General features: G+C 33.2%; 3 protein-coding genes across 3 annotated transcripts; 2 read left to right on the forward strand and 1 right to left on the reverse strand.

Annotated features, from left to right (window-relative positions):
• The first annotated feature begins 281 nt into the window (after positions 1 to 281).
• Positions 282 to 7,839, forward strand: LOC140982251 (synaptonemal complex protein 1-like). Its single transcript, XM_073448695.1, has 19 exons — positions 282 to 797; positions 874 to 923; positions 1,396 to 1,603; positions 1,681 to 1,806; positions 1,935 to 2,033; positions 2,955 to 3,631; positions 3,735 to 3,983; positions 4,065 to 4,193; positions 4,285 to 4,353; positions 4,429 to 4,539; positions 5,160 to 5,267; positions 5,347 to 5,457; positions 5,528 to 5,614; positions 6,028 to 6,093; positions 6,185 to 6,292; positions 6,453 to 6,539; positions 6,632 to 6,694; positions 7,121 to 7,224; positions 7,744 to 7,839. The coding sequence occupies exons 1-18, from the start codon at positions 644 to 646 to the stop codon at positions 7,220 to 7,222; spliced, it is 2,604 nt and encodes an 867-aa protein (XP_073304796.1). The 5' UTR covers positions 282 to 643; the 3' UTR covers positions 7,223 to 7,224; positions 7,744 to 7,839.
• Positions 7,840 to 9,698: 1,859 nt separating this feature from the next.
• LOC140982318 (uncharacterized) lies at positions 9,699 to 11,758 on the forward strand. The gene is made up of 3 exons (XM_073448794.1): positions 9,699 to 10,675; positions 10,887 to 11,252; positions 11,396 to 11,758. The coding sequence occupies exons 1-3, from the start codon at positions 9,910 to 9,912 to the stop codon at positions 11,650 to 11,652; spliced, it is 1,389 nt and encodes a 462-aa protein (XP_073304895.1). The 5' UTR covers positions 9,699 to 9,909; the 3' UTR covers positions 11,653 to 11,758.
• A 3,735-nt stretch (positions 11,759 to 15,493) lies between these two features.
• LOC140983638 (uncharacterized) lies at positions 15,494 to 16,982 on the reverse strand. The gene is made up of 5 exons (XM_073450764.1): positions 16,734 to 16,982; positions 16,441 to 16,515; positions 16,226 to 16,308; positions 15,882 to 16,081; positions 15,494 to 15,761 (listed from the first exon to the last, which is right to left on the reverse strand). The coding sequence occupies exons 1-5, from the start codon at positions 16,886 to 16,888 to the stop codon at positions 15,669 to 15,671; spliced, it is 606 nt and encodes a 201-aa protein (XP_073306865.1). The 5' UTR covers positions 16,889 to 16,982; the 3' UTR covers positions 15,494 to 15,668.
• Between the last annotated feature and the right edge of the window lie 993 nt (positions 16,983 to 17,975).

Raw genomic sequence — 17,975 nt, forward strand, 5'->3', positions numbered from 1 at the left:
TTATTATAAAGTTAATATGATAAAAATATTTAATGACAAAGTGTTAGAAGTTCTAAATACATATAATCAAATGCCATTTTTTATAATCAAAATTATGTCCTATGTTACAATGAAAGAAGTATATTTTAATAGAGAACTCTGTTATTGAACAGCAACAAAAATCATAATCAAAGACCACAAATGGCGAATTTAATCTTTTTAATCATCAAATGTAAATTACTTCCCTCTCTCCAAAAAAGTTACAATGAAAGAATTAATTTCTAGGAATTCTTCAAACAGACCACCACCCTCAAAATCTATAAATAGCCATCGTTTGGCGCTAACTGTATATTTGATGCTCCCTCTCAGTTCTAACAGGCCACAACACTCTACAGGAGAGAGATTTCGATTCGTGCAGGTTTTTTGTTTCAGTTTTCTGCTCATTCCGAAAATTCTGATTTCTTTTCAAGATGAAGAGATAATCAATCAATTTCCTTGCATTTAGCCGGTTATAATTTTCACGAACTTCAATTCCGAGGTTTTCGAATAAAATTACGAAGTGCATTTCGCTTGGCTCGATAAACTGAAGCTCGAATTTGAAATTGCATGTCTTCAGATTGAAATCTAAGGATATTCAGTTCCAGATTTAATCGCGATTTACAGAATGAGTCGGATATTAGGACTGTCAGGCTTGAAAAGCTTCGAACAGTTCAAGTATCAGCCAGGTTCTAAGTCTGGAGGTGTGAAAGCGAAGACACTTCCGATCTCCTTGGACTCGGTTTCCACTAGAAGCTTCTCCAATCTGAAGAGTACTGCAGGTTGTACAATTTTTGAATTATATATTACCAAAATAAGTGCGTATCTAACACGTTACGTTGCTTTTTCTTTGTACAGAAAAGTTGGTCAAAGAACAAGCTTCTGCGAAAACTGACCTCGAACATGCAGTAAGACTAAAAATAATTCTCACATTCTTTACGCATAATTTTCTGCATGTTATAAAAGTCTTTGGAGCATGCATATATGCAGCTGTCCGTATACTTATTGCAGTTTGTGTGTTAATTTCTTCCATTCAAGATTGCATAGCTGTTTGAGACTGGTTTTGTATGACCGAAAGGAAGTAAATATGTTCTATGGATATGTTTCCACTTTCCATTATGCTTATATTAACAGGCATTGGTCCCCCCTTCCACAAGCCTAAGCTTTTTTGGGAAAGAGGCTAACTACCGGTAGATGTAAATTTGTTTATATGTTAGGTACATCTAAGCAGGGACATGTATCATGGTTTTCCATTTATTTTTTAAATGCAAAACCCGAAACTGCAGTCAGGTTACATCATTTTTTTGTGTTTTCAGGAAATTCCATTTGATTTCCTCATTTAATGGACTACACTGTGGTGTGACCTTTGATGACATGCAGAATTCTAAGCTCAAGAAACAGACAGAGCAAATTCAAGTACTAGAAGAGAAATTGCAAACTGCACTCAATGAAAACGCAAAGCTAAAAGTGAAGCAGAAAGAAGATGAGAAGCTCTGGAAAGGACTTGACTCTAAGTTCTTTTTGACAAAGACGTTGTGCGATCAACTCGATGAAACATTGCAGCAATTAACTGTTCAGGTTCACGATGGTATGTGTCCTGTACAGCAAGGGATGCTCATTTCAGTTTTAAAGATATTTTATCGCCCTGAATCTAAACTCTTGCAGCTGAGAAAGATAAGGCATATTTTGAAGATAAACTGTCTGAAACATCAGTTTCCCTTGATAAATTACATGAGCAGATGAAGTCTATGTCCTTGAGGTTGGACTCTTCGGAAGAAACAGTTAAAATTCGTGAGTATCTAACTCCAGTAGTTCATCATTGAGAATAGAAGTGATATCAAATAATTGAACTTGATTCTTTTTGTTTTTATTTCTGTGGTTCTTTTATGACAATGACATGCTTTTTACGATAAATCTAGGGGGCCAAGAACTTGTGCAACTTCGTCTTGCTAAGGAACAAATGGAGAAATCTTTCCTGGATGACAAGAATAAGACAACCATCCAGCTTGAGGAGAAAGGTAATGCTGATCAAGTAAATTTTGAATAATTAAATTAATGCACAATTCATTGTTCTGGGATGCTGCATATTAGTTTTCCCAACTCTTGTAAGTTCAATGAAGGAAAGATTCATAAGAACATCCAAAAATATTTGTTTTACCTTTTATTCATCAAGTATACTGTTAACACCACTAGTCAAATTATTTGGTATTTTAATTAATATAACTCAGCAAAGTCATTCACACACCTTTTGTCATTGAAAATGACTACAGTTATCATTATTCGTTATTAGGACGATAATCAACAGTCTATTTTCCTGTAGCTGTAATTTCGTTTCAGTTTGTGAGCCAGCATACTTTATCAGCTCATAGCTATTCATGGTAAGTAGTAATCCCATCACATTGTTTGGTTTAGTGAGAGGATTTGTGGTTTTGTTAAATAAGTGGAGCTAAATAACCCTCAAGATTTCAATTGGCCCTGATTGAAAAGAAACCAATTAATTTGCACATTTGAGTTTTATTTACATTATTTGATAGTTTTACCCACTTCAGTTTGCATTTAGTTATGATGCTAGGAGCTGGATGGATACATTAAAATCTGAAAAAGATACAGATTATATTTTTTTCATTTTACTAGAAGACAAGTCAAACAACTGAAATATATAGGTAACTGGTCGTTAATAGACATCAGTGGTTCTTGACATGCACTTTGCACCTTTGCTCGTGCCATTACCTTGTGTAATGAGAACTAAGGTGCAATCCCAGGATTTTGGTATTTCCACTTCTATAAGAGACTTTTGCTCCAACTGATATTCCATCATTCTCTCTTTTGAACCAGACAACAAGATTAAACTAAGGTGCAATCCCAGGATTTTGGTATTTCCACTTTTATAAGATACTTCTGCTCCAAATGATGTTCCATCATTTTCTCTTTTGAACCAGATAACAAGATTAAACAATTGGAAGAAGCTAATGACTGTAATCAGCTGGCTTTGAAAAGTTTGACCTCTAAGTTGGAAGAGTTGCAAGTTGAATTGAGAGTAAAAGAAGAAGACCTGCTACATTTGAGAAACTCCCAAGAAAAATTGGTGAAAGATAACATGGATATACTATCTAGCAAAAACGACTTTGCTAACAGGTTAGAAACAGCAGTCATGGAGCTCAAGAATCTTGAAGATTTTGTCAATTTGCTTGTTGAGAGGGTTACAGAATTGGAGAGTCAAAGCCTAACCTTTTACGAAAAAGTCATCCAGCTTAATGTTTTATATGATTCGTGTCTTGAGCTAGCTAAGAAAGAGAAAGAACTTGCTGCTCTGAGTGCTCAACAAAAGTTTGATCAGATCCTCTACCAATCTATATGTGTCACATCAGAGAAAAATACTTTACAATTGGTTAATCAGGAATTGAATGGTAAAGTCCTTGAGTTTCAGAAAGATCAGGAATTCGCAATGGTGCGGCATGCAGAAGATTGCCGGTTGGCAGAAGAGAAAATCCGGAAATTGGAATCCGAAGCAGAAGTACTTTTATCTAAGCAGACTGAAATGCAAGCCTTCATAGCCCAATTAGAGGATACTGTGAAGATTTCATTAGAAAACTCAAGATTGTCTGAGAAAGAAATGGTGAAAGCTAATTTTAATTAACCATGTGCCTTTGCAAAACAATATATGATGATGTTCAAGCTTTTATTTGTTTACCTATTTGTTTTAATCCTGTGCCATGCAGAAAGATTTGTTGCTGAAACTTTCCAAGGTAGAGAATGATAGTAATAATCTTATCAAAGGGTTAAAGGCAGACATCCTAGAAAAGCAAGAAGAAATCGATCTTTCGAAGAAGGATATTGAGAAAAATGAAGAAAATTTAGTATCACTTGAAAAAAGAGTCAGTGAGCTTGATATTGCGTTGGAGGAGAAGGACCACTTAATTTTGGAACTCAAGACGAGAGAAAAACAGTTGGAAGATCAGAAAGAAGAGGTTATTCCACAAGTTTTTTAGTTTATTATGTGTAGAATAGCCTCTTGAAGGGGTCAGATATGATTTGGCTGTCTATTTTAGATCAAGGAATCACTGACTGATGCTGTAAATAACCTAGAAGAAGCGAAGAATCAATACGAACAGTTGTTCGAAAGTAAACAAATAGAGTTGTCAAAGCATTTGAAAGAAATATCTCTGAGAAATGACCAGGTACTCTCTTTCACCATCAACTACAGCAGCTCATAACCGCAAATCTCTTCTTTTTGTGATGTGTGCAATTGACTGGTTGGAGTTTGATCAGGCAATTAATGATATACGAAAGAAGTATGAGGTGGAGAAGCAGGAGAGTGTTAATCATGAAAAAGAAAAGGTTTTGATACTCACTTTTCATTTTGAGTTTCTGTTTCACTTTGATTAAGTACTATTACCTGTGTCAATTTTTTAGGCCGATAGAGCTATCAGGGATATGGAAAAGCAACTGGATGAAAAGATAGCGGAAAATAAAAAAGAATCTCGAGAATACTTGGTTTGTGTACAAGAAGAACATGCTGCATTGGTATGATACTGTACAGAGGCCATCTTAACCTAATAATATTTTAGTCTAACTATACAGTTAAAATTAATTTCATTGAGTTTTATTCTTCTGGTTGTATTTGATTTGAGTAAAAAAGAACATTTGTGAAACTGCCATAGGAAGAATTTTTTAATTGCCTTCTAATTCCACTTGCTCGGTATGAGTGAAATTTGTTATTGTTCTTTAGCATAAAACAAACAAGAATAGAGAATTTCAGCTAATTTTGGCTTTTGTCCCCCATTCCAAGTTTGGGTGAATTTTTTCCTTTATTTGAGGTCACAAAGATTTTCTCCCGCAATAATACTCTCTATTTCTCTACCGGAGATAACTCAGGAATTGAAGTGAGAACATTGCAGTTGGCAGTTGCCACTGATAAGCTGCCATATGTGGTCATATGATTTGATGCATTTGGAAATTTGAGAATTTATGGGCTAATATGAATGAGGAGCTGTTGGTCGTGGATTCTTTGAGAATGAACATAAGGATATTACCAGGGAACTTTTTTATTGTATTATTTTGTTGCTGGCTTTATTTTTGTGAGAATCTATAAAAAAAATTCTGAACAGCGATTAGATGGTGAGATTAATGTGTTGTCGATGTAGATTGGCCGCATTCAGCAGGAATACAGTAGCAAAGAAATGACCCTCATATCTAAGCACTGTGAAGAACTAAGACGCTCCCAAATTCAAGCTGAAACTGAGCTCAGAGAGGTTTGTCACTGTAACTCTTAATTCGAAAACAATTGTAACAAATGATCATACATTTTAATGATAATTATATTTTCTGTAGAAAACAGCGTCACTTAGGTCTGACCATGAGGCTCAGCTACGAGCTTTGAGGTGTGAGCACCAAGACGAGTCCAGAAGACTCGAGGAGGAGTTGGATATTCTGAAAACCAAGGTAATTCACATAATTGCATCATAGTCGTGCTACCACTACCTTAATGTGGTCATGGATTGTTATATCTTAGGAAGAGCGGCAGAGGGCATTACTGCAACTGCAATGGAAAGTAATGGGTGACAACCCACAAGGCGACCAGGAAGTGAACTCTAAAAAGGTCTGCCTGTAACACCTTGATACTCCCCTCCATTATCCCCACACTGACGGAAATCAATAAGTATTTGTGTTATAATTTCCGTCATGAATTGATGTACATGATAATGACAAACATTCATGAGGTTTCGGAAAACTTATCTAATATAGCTCATGACTCAATTATTATTTTTCTTTATCTGCATGCATTACATTACCATTGCATAAAGCTTCTCCTTAATTCACAAGCTGCTAGAGGAAGAAATAGTCTTGACTTTGAAATATTGTCATAAAAAATACATAAGTACCAAATCTTGTCAGTTGGAAGCATATTATTGATTAGTTTGTATGAGTTGAACAGAGTCCTTCGCCTTTTCTGTTCTTCACCACTTTTCATAGTCGAGGTCATATTTACATATTCAATTTTTGTCAACCAAGACGAGAAAATCTGGCAGTGGCAAGAGAATTAAGCATGATCTGGACAGAACAAAAGGCGATGAAAAGGTGAAAGTTGAAGGAAAGTTGTTATTTTCTTTCACGGTAGATTCACAAACTGGTGTTATGATTGGCCTGAATTTCAATGGTTTTTTCGCAGGATTCCCCCTACCAGAAAGAATCTCAAACACCAGTGTCAAATTTGTTGAAAAGGGTGGAAAAAGAAAACCAGGGAAGCGTAATGAGTCTTCCTAAGCATAGTAGGAAGGTAAGATCACTTCACTTGCTGTTGTGCATGATATCTCATGTATACCGACCTCTGTGTGCGTTTCCTGTGGTGTGTGCTCATTTTAGTCTTGTACACGTTAAACCAAGATCCTGATATTAGTATCACCTGTCTTTTGATGATTACTTATTGTCAATGGCAGGTCACTCACCATGAATATGAAATTGAAACATCAAATGGAAGAACAATCACAAAGCGTAGAAAAACCAAGAGCACAGTAATGTTTGGGGTTTGTATTTACATAACAGTTCATTATAGCTTTTGCTTAATGTTTTTGTAGGTTTATAGTTGAACACTTGATTCACATTCTTTAACTTTCAGGACCCAAGAAAGCACGGGAATAGAGCTACGCCAAAAGCTAAGACTCCCAATCAAGCAACTAAGGTAAGTAGACACTAACAAATCCTTAAACGTCTTTCTGTCTTTGCGGTAATTGCACCTGTCGTTTATGACCCTTTTATATTGTCTGAGTTTAAGCAGTAGACCCACAGGCTACTATTTTTGTGAGTTAACCAAGTTCTTACAAGAAGTAATCTGACAATAACTACCGCATCCGTGCTCGGGTAAAGTAGACCCAAGTTTATTAGTTATAAACTAGTAATTTTAGAGAACAGGGTAAGAAGTGTATGTGCTGATTGCTCTTGTTTCATGTACCTGTCAAATGGCTGATGTGATGCAAAAGAAAGCTTCTTCTTGTAAACTAGCGGCTGTCTGCTGATTATTCCCACAACACACACATATAAACAGATTCAGAGACTGCAAGAACTGCAATATCTATAGTTCATCGTGATATTCATTCATTTATTGCAGGGAACTAAAGGTGGAGGCCAACAAAATCCTTCCAAGTTAGGCGATTTGTTCTCAGAAGGATCTCTTAATCCTTATGCTGATGATCCCTATGCATTTGATTAGAGGTATTCCCATTTCATTGGACATCTTTTTCTAAAAAATTCTGAAAGAACTTTTAGGCATCCATTGATGGTTATAATTTATTAATTTATTTTTAATCAAAATAGTTTGGAGCTGCTTAGCATTTATTCAAATGAACTTGATCTTCATGCGGCTGGCCATTAAACCCAAAAAAATAAAGACAGAAAACTGAACGATTTTGTTGACAGTATGTTTCTTTCTTAGAAAGGTTTGATAATCAGGCCGTGTTAAACGAATGCAGTAGCGTCAATCTGATGTTAAAAGAAACCGATTTTTATGTTACTCATATGTTTATTTTCTTCATTTTTAGTCATTGCTTTTAAAATTCACACCGACCACTAAAATAGTTGTTGTTCAATAGATAAGCAAGTCTTAATCTCATCTTAGGTGCCTGAGTTTGGTCTAACTTTACTTATTTCTATCATAAACAATTCATGGGAACAGCCAAATTAGCTACAAGGATAGCAAGTTGAATTCTCTAATACTTTCTGTTTTCATTGTAGGCTTCCAAAGGCATTTCTGCTACAAAACTATCAGGAAAACGAATTTTGGCTGTGGCTCCATAAAGATTGTTGTTGTCTGGATGCTTCATCCATTTGTGACATCTGAAAAAAAATTCGCATGCGCAATTTTACTTCTAGCAAGTGGAAAGAAAGGTTTGCTTTATCATATGCTTTTCGAATTGCTACGAATGCTAGAATGTTTGTTTTTGCGATGCAATGTGAAGACTCTGATATGTTTGGAACACCATTCGAATTCTGGAAGATTCCTTGATTTTTGTCTCGTAGAATCATATCCATGACACACTTTTATATGGTATACACATCATACTGATTACTGATGCATATGTTCTCATTTTATGGAAAAGATTTAGTGGAACTGAAACAGTGTTTGGGTGTGTTTCTTTGGTGTCCTTTGCTGCGGACTGAAAAAAAAAAACACATACACACACAGAGATCTTGGTCTTTTTAGGATGGAGGTTCTCACATGATCATAAATTCATAATATTATGGTGGTTCTATTACATGTCTTCTTGCAACGGCTGTCATGATTCTACATTTTTCCAAAAGTAAAAAATTTGAACTGTTAGAAGTTCCTACTTACAAGATTGAACCAAATGATACTAAAAGAAATTAGCTAGAAATTGAGTGGAACAATATGAATTTTTAAGTTAATGAAAGTACCAAACTTTATGACCGATCACGTGTCTTAAATGATTTGAGGCAAATGGAATCAAACCAGCTGACTGAAGCAGCAGCACCATGATGTAATTACTGTCATCCTTGTTCCTACCAATACTACCATAAACGGCGTGCCCACTAAATTACTTTTGAGCAAAACCATGAAAGTTTTTATTTTTTTTAGTCAGTTTGTTTTTTCGAAAAACATAAATTTATTCTTAAAAAGATTATGAAATTTGTGTTTACCGGAAGCAGGGGGGAATACATGAAAGAGAATGGTTCACCACATTTGTAAACTAGTACTAGAAAGTAGCATTTCCTCGTTATCCGGATGTCCTATCTTAAACATTGAAAACATTGCAATTAATGAGTTCATTATTTAATAATTTTGCTTTTGGCCTTGGAGTTAACATCAAGTACGTGAATTATGTATTTAAGATCGGAATCTTTTTGCACCCTTATATATAGAGTTTTTAATGATTTACACATGTGGATTGTCAGTGAATAGATGACGCCTCCCTTCTCCATCCTTCCTTGTTTAAGATGCATTGATTGTCTATTTTATAGTAAAACTAATAGTAATATAATAGAATAAAATATATATGACCATCCCACCCTTTTCTATCAACTTTATTATCGTCCCTTGTTCGAATATAAAACAGGTAATAAAATTATGTCAATATATGATATACATATAAAAATACAACAAATAATGTAGAGTATTTTTTAATACAAATTCAAATTTTATTTGTTTTAATAAATTTCATATTCAAATAACTATCAGACATTTTTTAATCTAAAAACCATATTTCATTCTGAAAAAACCAGTTTGGCAAAAGTTAATATTTTCTTCCTAAACAATGCTTAATAATTGGATTCTAATATACTTAGATTAAATTTTTAAGTTTATTATTACTTAAATACGATAAAAAAAATTATTTTTATAGGATGATCGTGAGTGTGCATATGCCTATGCAATTATACGTTAATAATTAAATATTTTGAAAATATTATACTCGGACATCTTATAAATCCAATATAAAACCAATTTCATGAAAACTTTAATAATAATAAAATTGTTTCAAACGATGGTATAATTATATTAAACTTTAATCAAATCAAACTAAAATCATGATGTTTTTTTTAAAAAAGGTTATAATAAATTTTATGAATTTTTTGATAATTCTTTTACAATTTTAATTATATGGTTCGTTTTTGTTTCTTATTTATCCAATAATGATATATATTATGGTGATATTGTTTCTAAGTATGTAGCTCCCAAATCCAGTCTCAAACTCTCGAAGCCAACTCCTTTAATTTTACATATTTACATATACCTATATGTCATTCCCATGGCAACTATCCTCTCTCTGTAAAAGTCTCTCTTTGTCTCACTTTCTTCACTGCCACTATCAATTATATATCTGCTGCTTATTTGCACAAAACTGGAAATAATTACACCAAATTATCTTCAACCTCGCTTCTCTAATGGCGGCTAAAAGAAGAAATCCTAGAAATAAATCCAAGGAGATACAGCCAAACAAGTACCACCGCCGTCATTCTCAGATCAAACATCAGGATCCTGATGATCAGAAACCACATTCCTGGGCCGCTGTAAGGAGCCTCTTCATGACCTGCAAGTATCTTCAAGCACAGCAACAAGAACAGCAACAAATAAAGCAGAATCCAAACCAGAAGCTTAAACATACTCATGGAGAAGAGAAAGTGATTCAAGGCAAGCAAAATTACATATCAAAGCAGGCAAAGAAAGAAAAAACCCTCGAAGAAACTCACAAGAAAACCAAGAAAACGAGATGCTCGGGTTCACTCTGCAGCAACACGAAAGTGACGCAAAGGCCCGAGAACTCAGTAGAACAGAAGAAGAGGAGTACTGTTCTGTTAATGGTCTCATCCTGCACTGAGAACGACGCTAACTCTTCAAACAGATCCATGAAAATCAATAATTCTTTGTACGGGTCAGCTGTGGGTTCAATTAATTCTGCTTCGACTTCTTCTTCAGCTTCTTCTTCACTCACTGTTCCTACGCGCTCTCCTAATTCCATTCCTGGGTCCTTCAGAAACATGGGTTTCAGGAAATTATCTGGATGCTATGAGTGTAGGATGGTTGTGGATCCTGTTCTTGGAATGACCAGGGATCCTTCTTTGAGAGCTACTATATTTCCATGCCCTGAATGCGGTGAAATTTTCGTGAAAGCTGAGAATTTGGAGCTTCATAAGTCTGTCAGGCATGCCGGTAATTTTTTTTCGCTTCCCTTAAGCATCTTTTTTTAACACTTCTTACATTGTTTTTTTCTAAGTCGAACTTTTTGCTGCAAAGTTTGGAAGCGTGTACTCCAATGCGTAGAAGTGTTCATCAAGAAAGTCTCAAATAATTACATGTAAATACTTGTCCAAATCCTAAAATTAGTGACTAATATATACACATATATGTGAATATTCAACAGTATGTGAATTGGGTCCGGAAGACACAAGCAAGAACATAGTGGAGATCATATTTCAGTCAAGCTGGCTCAAGAGAGAGGGCCCGGTGTGCAAAATAGACCGCATACTGAAAGTCCAAAATACCCCTAGAACCATATCGAAATTTGAGGATTACAGGGACACCATCAAGACCAGAGCTACTGGATTGCCCAAGAAACACCCGCGTTGCCTCGCCGATGGCAACGAGCTTCTGCGGTTCCATTGCACCACTCTGATGTGCTCACTTGGCCTAAATGGATCCTCCAACTTATGCAACTCCATCCCCACCTGCAGCGTGTGCAGTATCATTCGAAACGGGTTCAAAGTCGCAACCGACGTCTCTACAAAAGGTATAAGTTACGTTTCTGCCAAATCATACTATTTTCATGATGATTATATATGATCAACAATTACCTCAGTGTAAAAATCGAAACTTATCACTGGTCGCTGTACATATTATGATTCATCACTTTTTATCTTATTTATTTGATAGGTATATTAACAACTGCTACCAGTGGTAAAGCACACGACAGTGCAAATGTGTTGTTAGATAGAGGGAAGAGAGCAATGCTCGTGTGTCGGGTGATAGCGGGTCGGGTGAAGAGGAACGTCGAGCTGGCTGCCCTGAGTGTCGACGATTACGACTCGGTGGCCGGGGACAGCGGAGTCTATTCGAATTTGGACGAGTTGCATGTTTTCAATCCTAGGGCTATATTGCCTTGCTTTGTTGTGATCTATGGTGGTTTCTAATGTGAATTTTGGTGCAATATTTTGATTGCATCCGTATCATGAATTGGACTACAACATTTCTAATTTTAAGTTCAATGTATTTAATTATTACACATATTTAGTTTTACTTCTTTCTTTTGTAACTTTTTTTTTTAAAAAAAAAGGCACGTGCACTGACACACGAGGCACGTGATTAGCTGATTAAAGATGTTTTTACCCTTTTAATGTAACACATTTCATTAAAAAAAGTTATAAATTCCCAAAAAATTTAAATTAAAAGATTGCATAATTAAGAAAATAACACATTACAAATTTAAAATCACAAAAATTCTTGTGAGACGATATCACGGATTAATTTCGTGGGTCGAATCTCTTATTTGGGTCATCCATTAAAAATTATTATTTTTTATGCTAAGATTATTATTTTTTATTGTAAATATCAATAAGGTTGACTCGTCTCATAGATAAAAATTCGTGCGACAAAGACTTAGTCATTTAAAATATTCATGATCTATATGTTTCTCACGCGTGTTATTGTTTTTATATCATTAAATCTTTCTTTCATCCTCAAATATGTCTTTTTTTTTTTAATACAATTTTTTTAATCTAAATAGATACACATTCAACGTTGGCGGTGATATTTGAACTACCTCATCTTCGTCATTAAGGCAAATGGTCCTTGCCAACTGGGTGTTTTACCTTAAAAGTAAGAAATAAAAAAATAGCATGAACATACAAGTGTGTTGAGTATATATACTACATTGACCGTGGAAATTCTCTACAATTAAAACTTGAAATAAATCTGACGATAATTAATTTTGGGACTCTTTTTGAGTTTGTTTTTTAGCCTGAATCAATGGTCGCGCATGAGTTTTTGATATGCGTCGAGTTACGATCCCTTTGTATCCCATTATGCATGGTGTAAGCTCCTCCGTTAATTTTTACTACCTAAAGTCAAGCACAATGGAATGGGTTTTCTATTACATATTTATTTTATTTTATTTTGTTGAAGAACTCCAAAACAGATAATATAATTAACCCATCTTTGTTTAACATTAAATTTGAAACTCAAACGAGTAAGACAAACTAAACAACGTTGGTTTGGGCACCATTACACCAATTGGCCCCAACTCCTACAACCCCTCTTCGACACACAAATCAATTAACTATAAACTCCAACAATTTGAAATTCTAAATACATTATAATATATAAGAAGATTTTAGCTCAAGATTATTTCTTTAGTTTCTCAATTAATTTGTTACTTTTATTTTTTTAAAACTATATATATATATATATATATATATATATATATAGACATACACACACAAGTCTAACTTAATGTGGATAATTACTCGTTGGTTTAGAAAATACTTCTTGATACTTTAATATTCGGATAGATCGATGGAGTTGAAATTGACTAATGAATTTCAAATGATTCTATTTTTGTGGTCCGAACTTATAAATGATGAGTAAAAAATAGATCACAAAAACTAATTTTTTGGCTCGAATTTGGGGTTTTTTTTTTTTTTTTTTTAGTACAACTTGGGGTGGGATGGGGTGGAGGGAGGGGTGTAATTTTTGTTTTTACTAGGATCATGTAATTTTTGTGTAGAATCGAAGGACGAACATAGGTTTCAATTTCAAATAACATCATGAGACGCTTAGCCCCACAAGACTAGATTATTTTATGATGCTCGACTATTTCAGCCAATTAAATAAAATCTTCAATTATTTTGAAAAATAGCTAAACTCATTCGTACAAAAAACTTACAATTAAGGAAAAAAAAAAAAGCATCCCCAAAATAATTTTAATAAAACACTTAACAATGTCGTTAGCTAGCGTCGCAAGTGTATTTGTGTGCATTTTTTAAATTCTATTTTATATTATCCGATTTCTCTCATACGTGAATATTACAAATAATACGAAAAAATATTATTTTATTCAGAGTAAATATTATTACATGCATGTTAATATAATAAGAGTAAATGATCAATAAATCCCCAAGAGTATAGTTGTATTTGTGTTTAATTTCTGTCGGACCAAAAAAATTTCTACAGCATTTGATTTATATAAAAAAATGTTTATGCACTCTCTGAGCTCCCAATTTTTTTTATGAGATCAAATTAGATACAAAGTATTGAAAATCTGATACTAATATATGATATTTGAATACAAAATATTTCAGATTTGACACTGATATATGACTTTTGGGTACTCAAACTATTGTTATTAACGATATATATTTTCTCGGATGAAAATGGATACAAAACATTTAAAATATTGTTATAATTAATGATATTGAAATACAAAATATTTCAGAGCCGATATTAATATATGATTTATGAGTATTCAAACATATTTAACAAATATTGATATTACATGTCTTTTCGGATGAAAATCGGTACAAAATATTAAAATATTGTATTAATATATGATATTTGAATATCAATTCTTTTAAATCTGATACTAATATATAATATTTAAATATACAAACAAGTATAGCAAGTGTTAATATAACATAGTTTTTCCAATTTTATATTCAAACTTTTTTTTTTTTTAAGGGCAAACATTTATTTTTTATATCATACTAAAACAATTAATACTAAAATATCATATATGAGCTCCAAATTTTTCAATGTTTTGTATCAAAATTTACCCGAAAAACACATGTGGACATAAAAAAATGCAAATAATTTTTTTTTTATAATTTTAAAAATTATATATATTGGAAAGAGATACCTTGGTGGAAAAAAAAAAAGCATGACAACGTGGTCAGATAGCCACCAATCACAAACGACAAAACTGGCCAAATTTAGTTAGCACTGATATATATATATATATGTATGTATATATATACACACACATATATAATGGCAATTTATTATCCCCAGCACATGTTTGGCCTGTTTTTGCGTCAAATTGAATCGACGTGGTGAAAAGACAGACATGAAATGAAAGGTGCAAAAATAATATTAATTTCAAACGTTGTTATATATCATCCACATACATTATTACATAGAAATTAGAATAGACAGATACATAAAAAAATTGCTATTTATACACCAATTAATGAAAGTTACAACATAATAGTTATTAAATTATATATCCACTCTCAAATTCTAATTTTAATATTATACATTACAAATTAATATATGTATATTAGGTCCAAGCTTCAATCTTAACATGATATCAGAGCTCAAGTTCCATCGTTATGTGTTGAATTGCCTATAGTTAGGCCACTCGTTTTAATTATAATTGGGTTATTTGTAAACACCATGTTCTATTCCTAGACGTGAGGAAGGGGGTGTGTTAGTTGTCCCATATCAGTCGGATAAAATACCTGAAAATTGCATATATGAACTTAGACAATTTCCCCCCTTGAACTAACTTTTGTGGTTGAGTTATGTCTAAATTCTAATATTAACAAATTTATACTTTTTTCCCGTCCAATAAATATATATATATACACATATATAGCTCGATTTCNAATTAAATATTTATGGGCTTTAGAATAATTGAGAGTTGTAGGATATTTTAATTAATTAATTAATTAATACATGAATTATTGCAAATTTTGGAGAGAATAAAACCCTAAGCCAGTCGCACGCCGCTCCGATCCCACCAAACAGCTAGCAAAGCATATCGTAGGTGGATGATCTCTATGTAGCCAATTTCACTTATTTTCAAGGGTAATTTTCATTTTTTTATTTTAATGTAAGAAAAGCTTTTTTTTTTTTGTGATTTTGATGTGTAATAATCGATCAGGTGTGTCTGTCTGTATTTTCTAAAGTTTTAGGTTTAATATATTTTTATTCTATTAATTCTGTCTCAAGCATTCAGCATAGATTGTTACAATTAAGTAGCTAAAAAATTATAAATCTAATTAAAATTTTCGAACAATAAATGATTCAGAATAAGTAATCTTCCACGGAAACGATGAACATATATATATGTACAAAATTGCAAGTGTGACATATTCCAGCTTATTAAATTAAAAAAAATTAAAGAATTTATAGACTAAACATTTTGTAATAATCAATTGTCTTCCGTTGCTTGTTTAGGAGAACTTTTGACTTCCTTATCGCTAGATTCGACTATGCCCTTCACCTTTTCTTCCGTTTCTTGAACCTGAATTTTCACATCGATAATTAGCCTCAAATAAACTGAAAATAGATTTTATATTCAAAAAATAATATTGGATCACCTTTAAGACAAAAAAATATCGAATTCTAAATTTTTTTTGTATACCTTGTCAATAAGATCATCGACAGAATCAGCAGTTTTAGCTGTTTTTTCAGCCATATTTTCAACATAGTCCACCATTTCCTTTAATTTTCCTTCGGGAAGATCATCCGATATGTCTTCGGAAATCTTCTCTACTTCTTCCGCCACTTTCTCAACCACTTCCACGATATCTTCCACTGTTTGCACTGCATTTACAATCCTCTCTGCACTCCACAAGATTCATCCGATGAGTCGCGCATAGAAAATTCCGAGGACACTTGAAAATTATATGATAATTTTATTTGTAGAATTCTTTCTGTCATATGAAAAAGAAGAAGAAAAACTTAAATTTGGGAAGATTTCCTTACTTTCAAGAACCCATAATGGTCCCCATTTGTGAGAGAAGAAGGGCAATATCAGTGATACCACCAATCCAAGAATCCAACTTTTGCTGCAATTTGGTGAATAAAATCATGCATGTTATTAGTCAAGATTGATTAATGAAATTAAAATCATCATACTTCAAGAATACACACACACACACACACACACACACATATATTATATGAGCAAATTAATTTACATTGATCCGGAAGGTGGAGGGGTAGAAGGCAATGGAGCAGCCGGTACAGTATTAGCATAAACGGTTAAAGATCTCCTGCAATGCAAAGAAACATATATATAATCCATTATTCCACTCTAGCAAAACAAAACCATGAAATAAATTTCCTATTACATAGTAATTATCGCATCAAATCTAAAAAAAAAAAAAAAAACCATCGACTCATCTGCACTTGTAACAGGCAGAACTTTGTACGTAGTACAAATTTTATGACAATAAAAGAACTAAACCTATTTATACATATACATACATACCTTTTGAGTTTACTACCAAATTGCTCCCTTGATCTGTTGCCCTCAAACCTGGTCTTGAAACTTGAGATACCCAAGTTGGAGACTGCAGGCTTCCAATGGAACCGAGTCGTCGACTTGTGCCCAATAACAACGTTAGAACTTGAAATAATCGACATATTTAGTTTTAGCACAAAGAAAGAAAGAAGATGCTTCTTATTTTGGATTCAAAGTTCGAAATATACTCAAGAAAGATGGTATTTCAGACTCTACCTCGAAAGGGTGGATCATATTTATAGGAGCAAGAATTGAGACTTTGAATGGATAGTCAACAAGGGTTTTTTGGGTAATTCATAAAACTCCAGCAGACATGTTGTAAATTTAAAAATAGTTAAAGTCGTGCTAAAATAATTTAGCCTAACAAGGCGTGAAACAGTCAATTCTGACAACCCATTTCACTTTTGCTTTTTACGTATTTCGTATTTTCTGATTATTAAATAAAACAAACTAATTATATTTTGTACGACTCCTTGGTCGTCCAAACTTGTTAGAAATATCTAGGAAATAAAGAATCTCGAAAGAAAAACGTGTTGAATTCTTTTCTAATGTATAGATATTATGAAAAAACATTTAATATTTAATCAGACATCACATTAAAATTGATCTATTTTTCTATCTTGTGAATTTAAATTAAACAAGGACTGCTTTAATTTCTCTCACACACGAAAATAATTTAATTTCGTGCGCCGCTTAAACACGTTTTCAATTATTATATATAAAAAGTTAATTGATAGTCAAAATTTTAAATGTATTAATTGAATACTTGACTAAAATTAAATAATAACGTGAATTTTGAGATGGTCCGTACAATCACTGATCAAATACTATAGAAAATATGCAATATTTATGTCCAAACGACTAATCTACTACAAAAATCAGTCAAGCAAAATCGTATTCTCCACGATTAATTGTTTCACTTTCAGCAAATGTATATATAAGAATTTTCAGAGTTTTAAATCTTTACAATACAAAAATATAACTCGTATCTGCACATGCACAATTTGTTCACTTATGCTTAAGAGACAAATAACATTTCACGTTTCAAAGAGGAACTATCACTATTCACCTGAAATGAAGCAAAGAATGAATGGTCCACTGAAATTCCGGCCTTCCTAAGCGGAAAAGTAAGGCTCCACACCATCGACGATTCATGTTGCAAATAAGAATCGTGATGCGCATGTGATTCCACACTGTGGTTCTTAAAAA

The sequence above is a fragment of the Primulina huaijiensis genome, chromosome 8 (assembly GCF_012295235.1).
Source record: "Primulina huaijiensis isolate GDHJ02 chromosome 8, ASM1229523v2, whole genome shotgun sequence".
Classification (NCBI taxonomy): Eukaryota; Viridiplantae; Streptophyta; class Magnoliopsida; order Lamiales; family Gesneriaceae; genus Primulina; species Primulina huaijiensis.

Coding starts and splice junctions, on each gene's coding strand:
- LOC140982251 (XM_073448695.1), top strand. CDS start 644: ATGAGTCGGATATTAGGACTGTCAGGCTTGAAAAGCTTCGAACAGTTC. Junction 3,632..3,734: donor GATTGTCTGAGAAAGAAATG/GTGAAAGCTAAT, acceptor TGTGCCATGCAG/AAAGATTTGTTGCTGAAACT. Junction 4,354..4,428: donor TTAATCATGAAAAAGAAAAG/GTTTTGATACTC, acceptor TCAATTTTTTAG/GCCGATAGAGCTATCAGGGA.
- LOC140982318 (XM_073448794.1), top strand. CDS start 9,910: ATGGCGGCTAAAAGAAGAAATCCTAGAAATAAATCCAAGGAGATACAG. Junction 10,676..10,886: donor TAAGTCTGTCAGGCATGCCG/GTAATTTTTTTT, acceptor AATATTCAACAG/TATGTGAATTGGGTCCGGAA. Junction 11,253..11,395: donor AACCGACGTCTCTACAAAAG/GTATAAGTTACG, acceptor TTTATTTGATAG/GTATATTAACAACTGCTACC.
- LOC140983638 (XM_073450764.1), bottom strand. CDS start 16,888: ATGTCGATTATTTCAAGTTCTAACGTTGTTATTGGGCACAAGTCGACG. Junction 16,082..16,225: donor ACCATTATGGGTTCTTGAAA/GTAAGGAAATCT, acceptor TGTGGAGTGCAG/AGAGGATTGTAAATGCAGTG. Junction 15,762..15,881: donor TCGATGATCTTATTGACAAG/GTATACAAAAAA, acceptor GTGAAAATTCAG/GTTCAAGAAACGGAAGAAAA.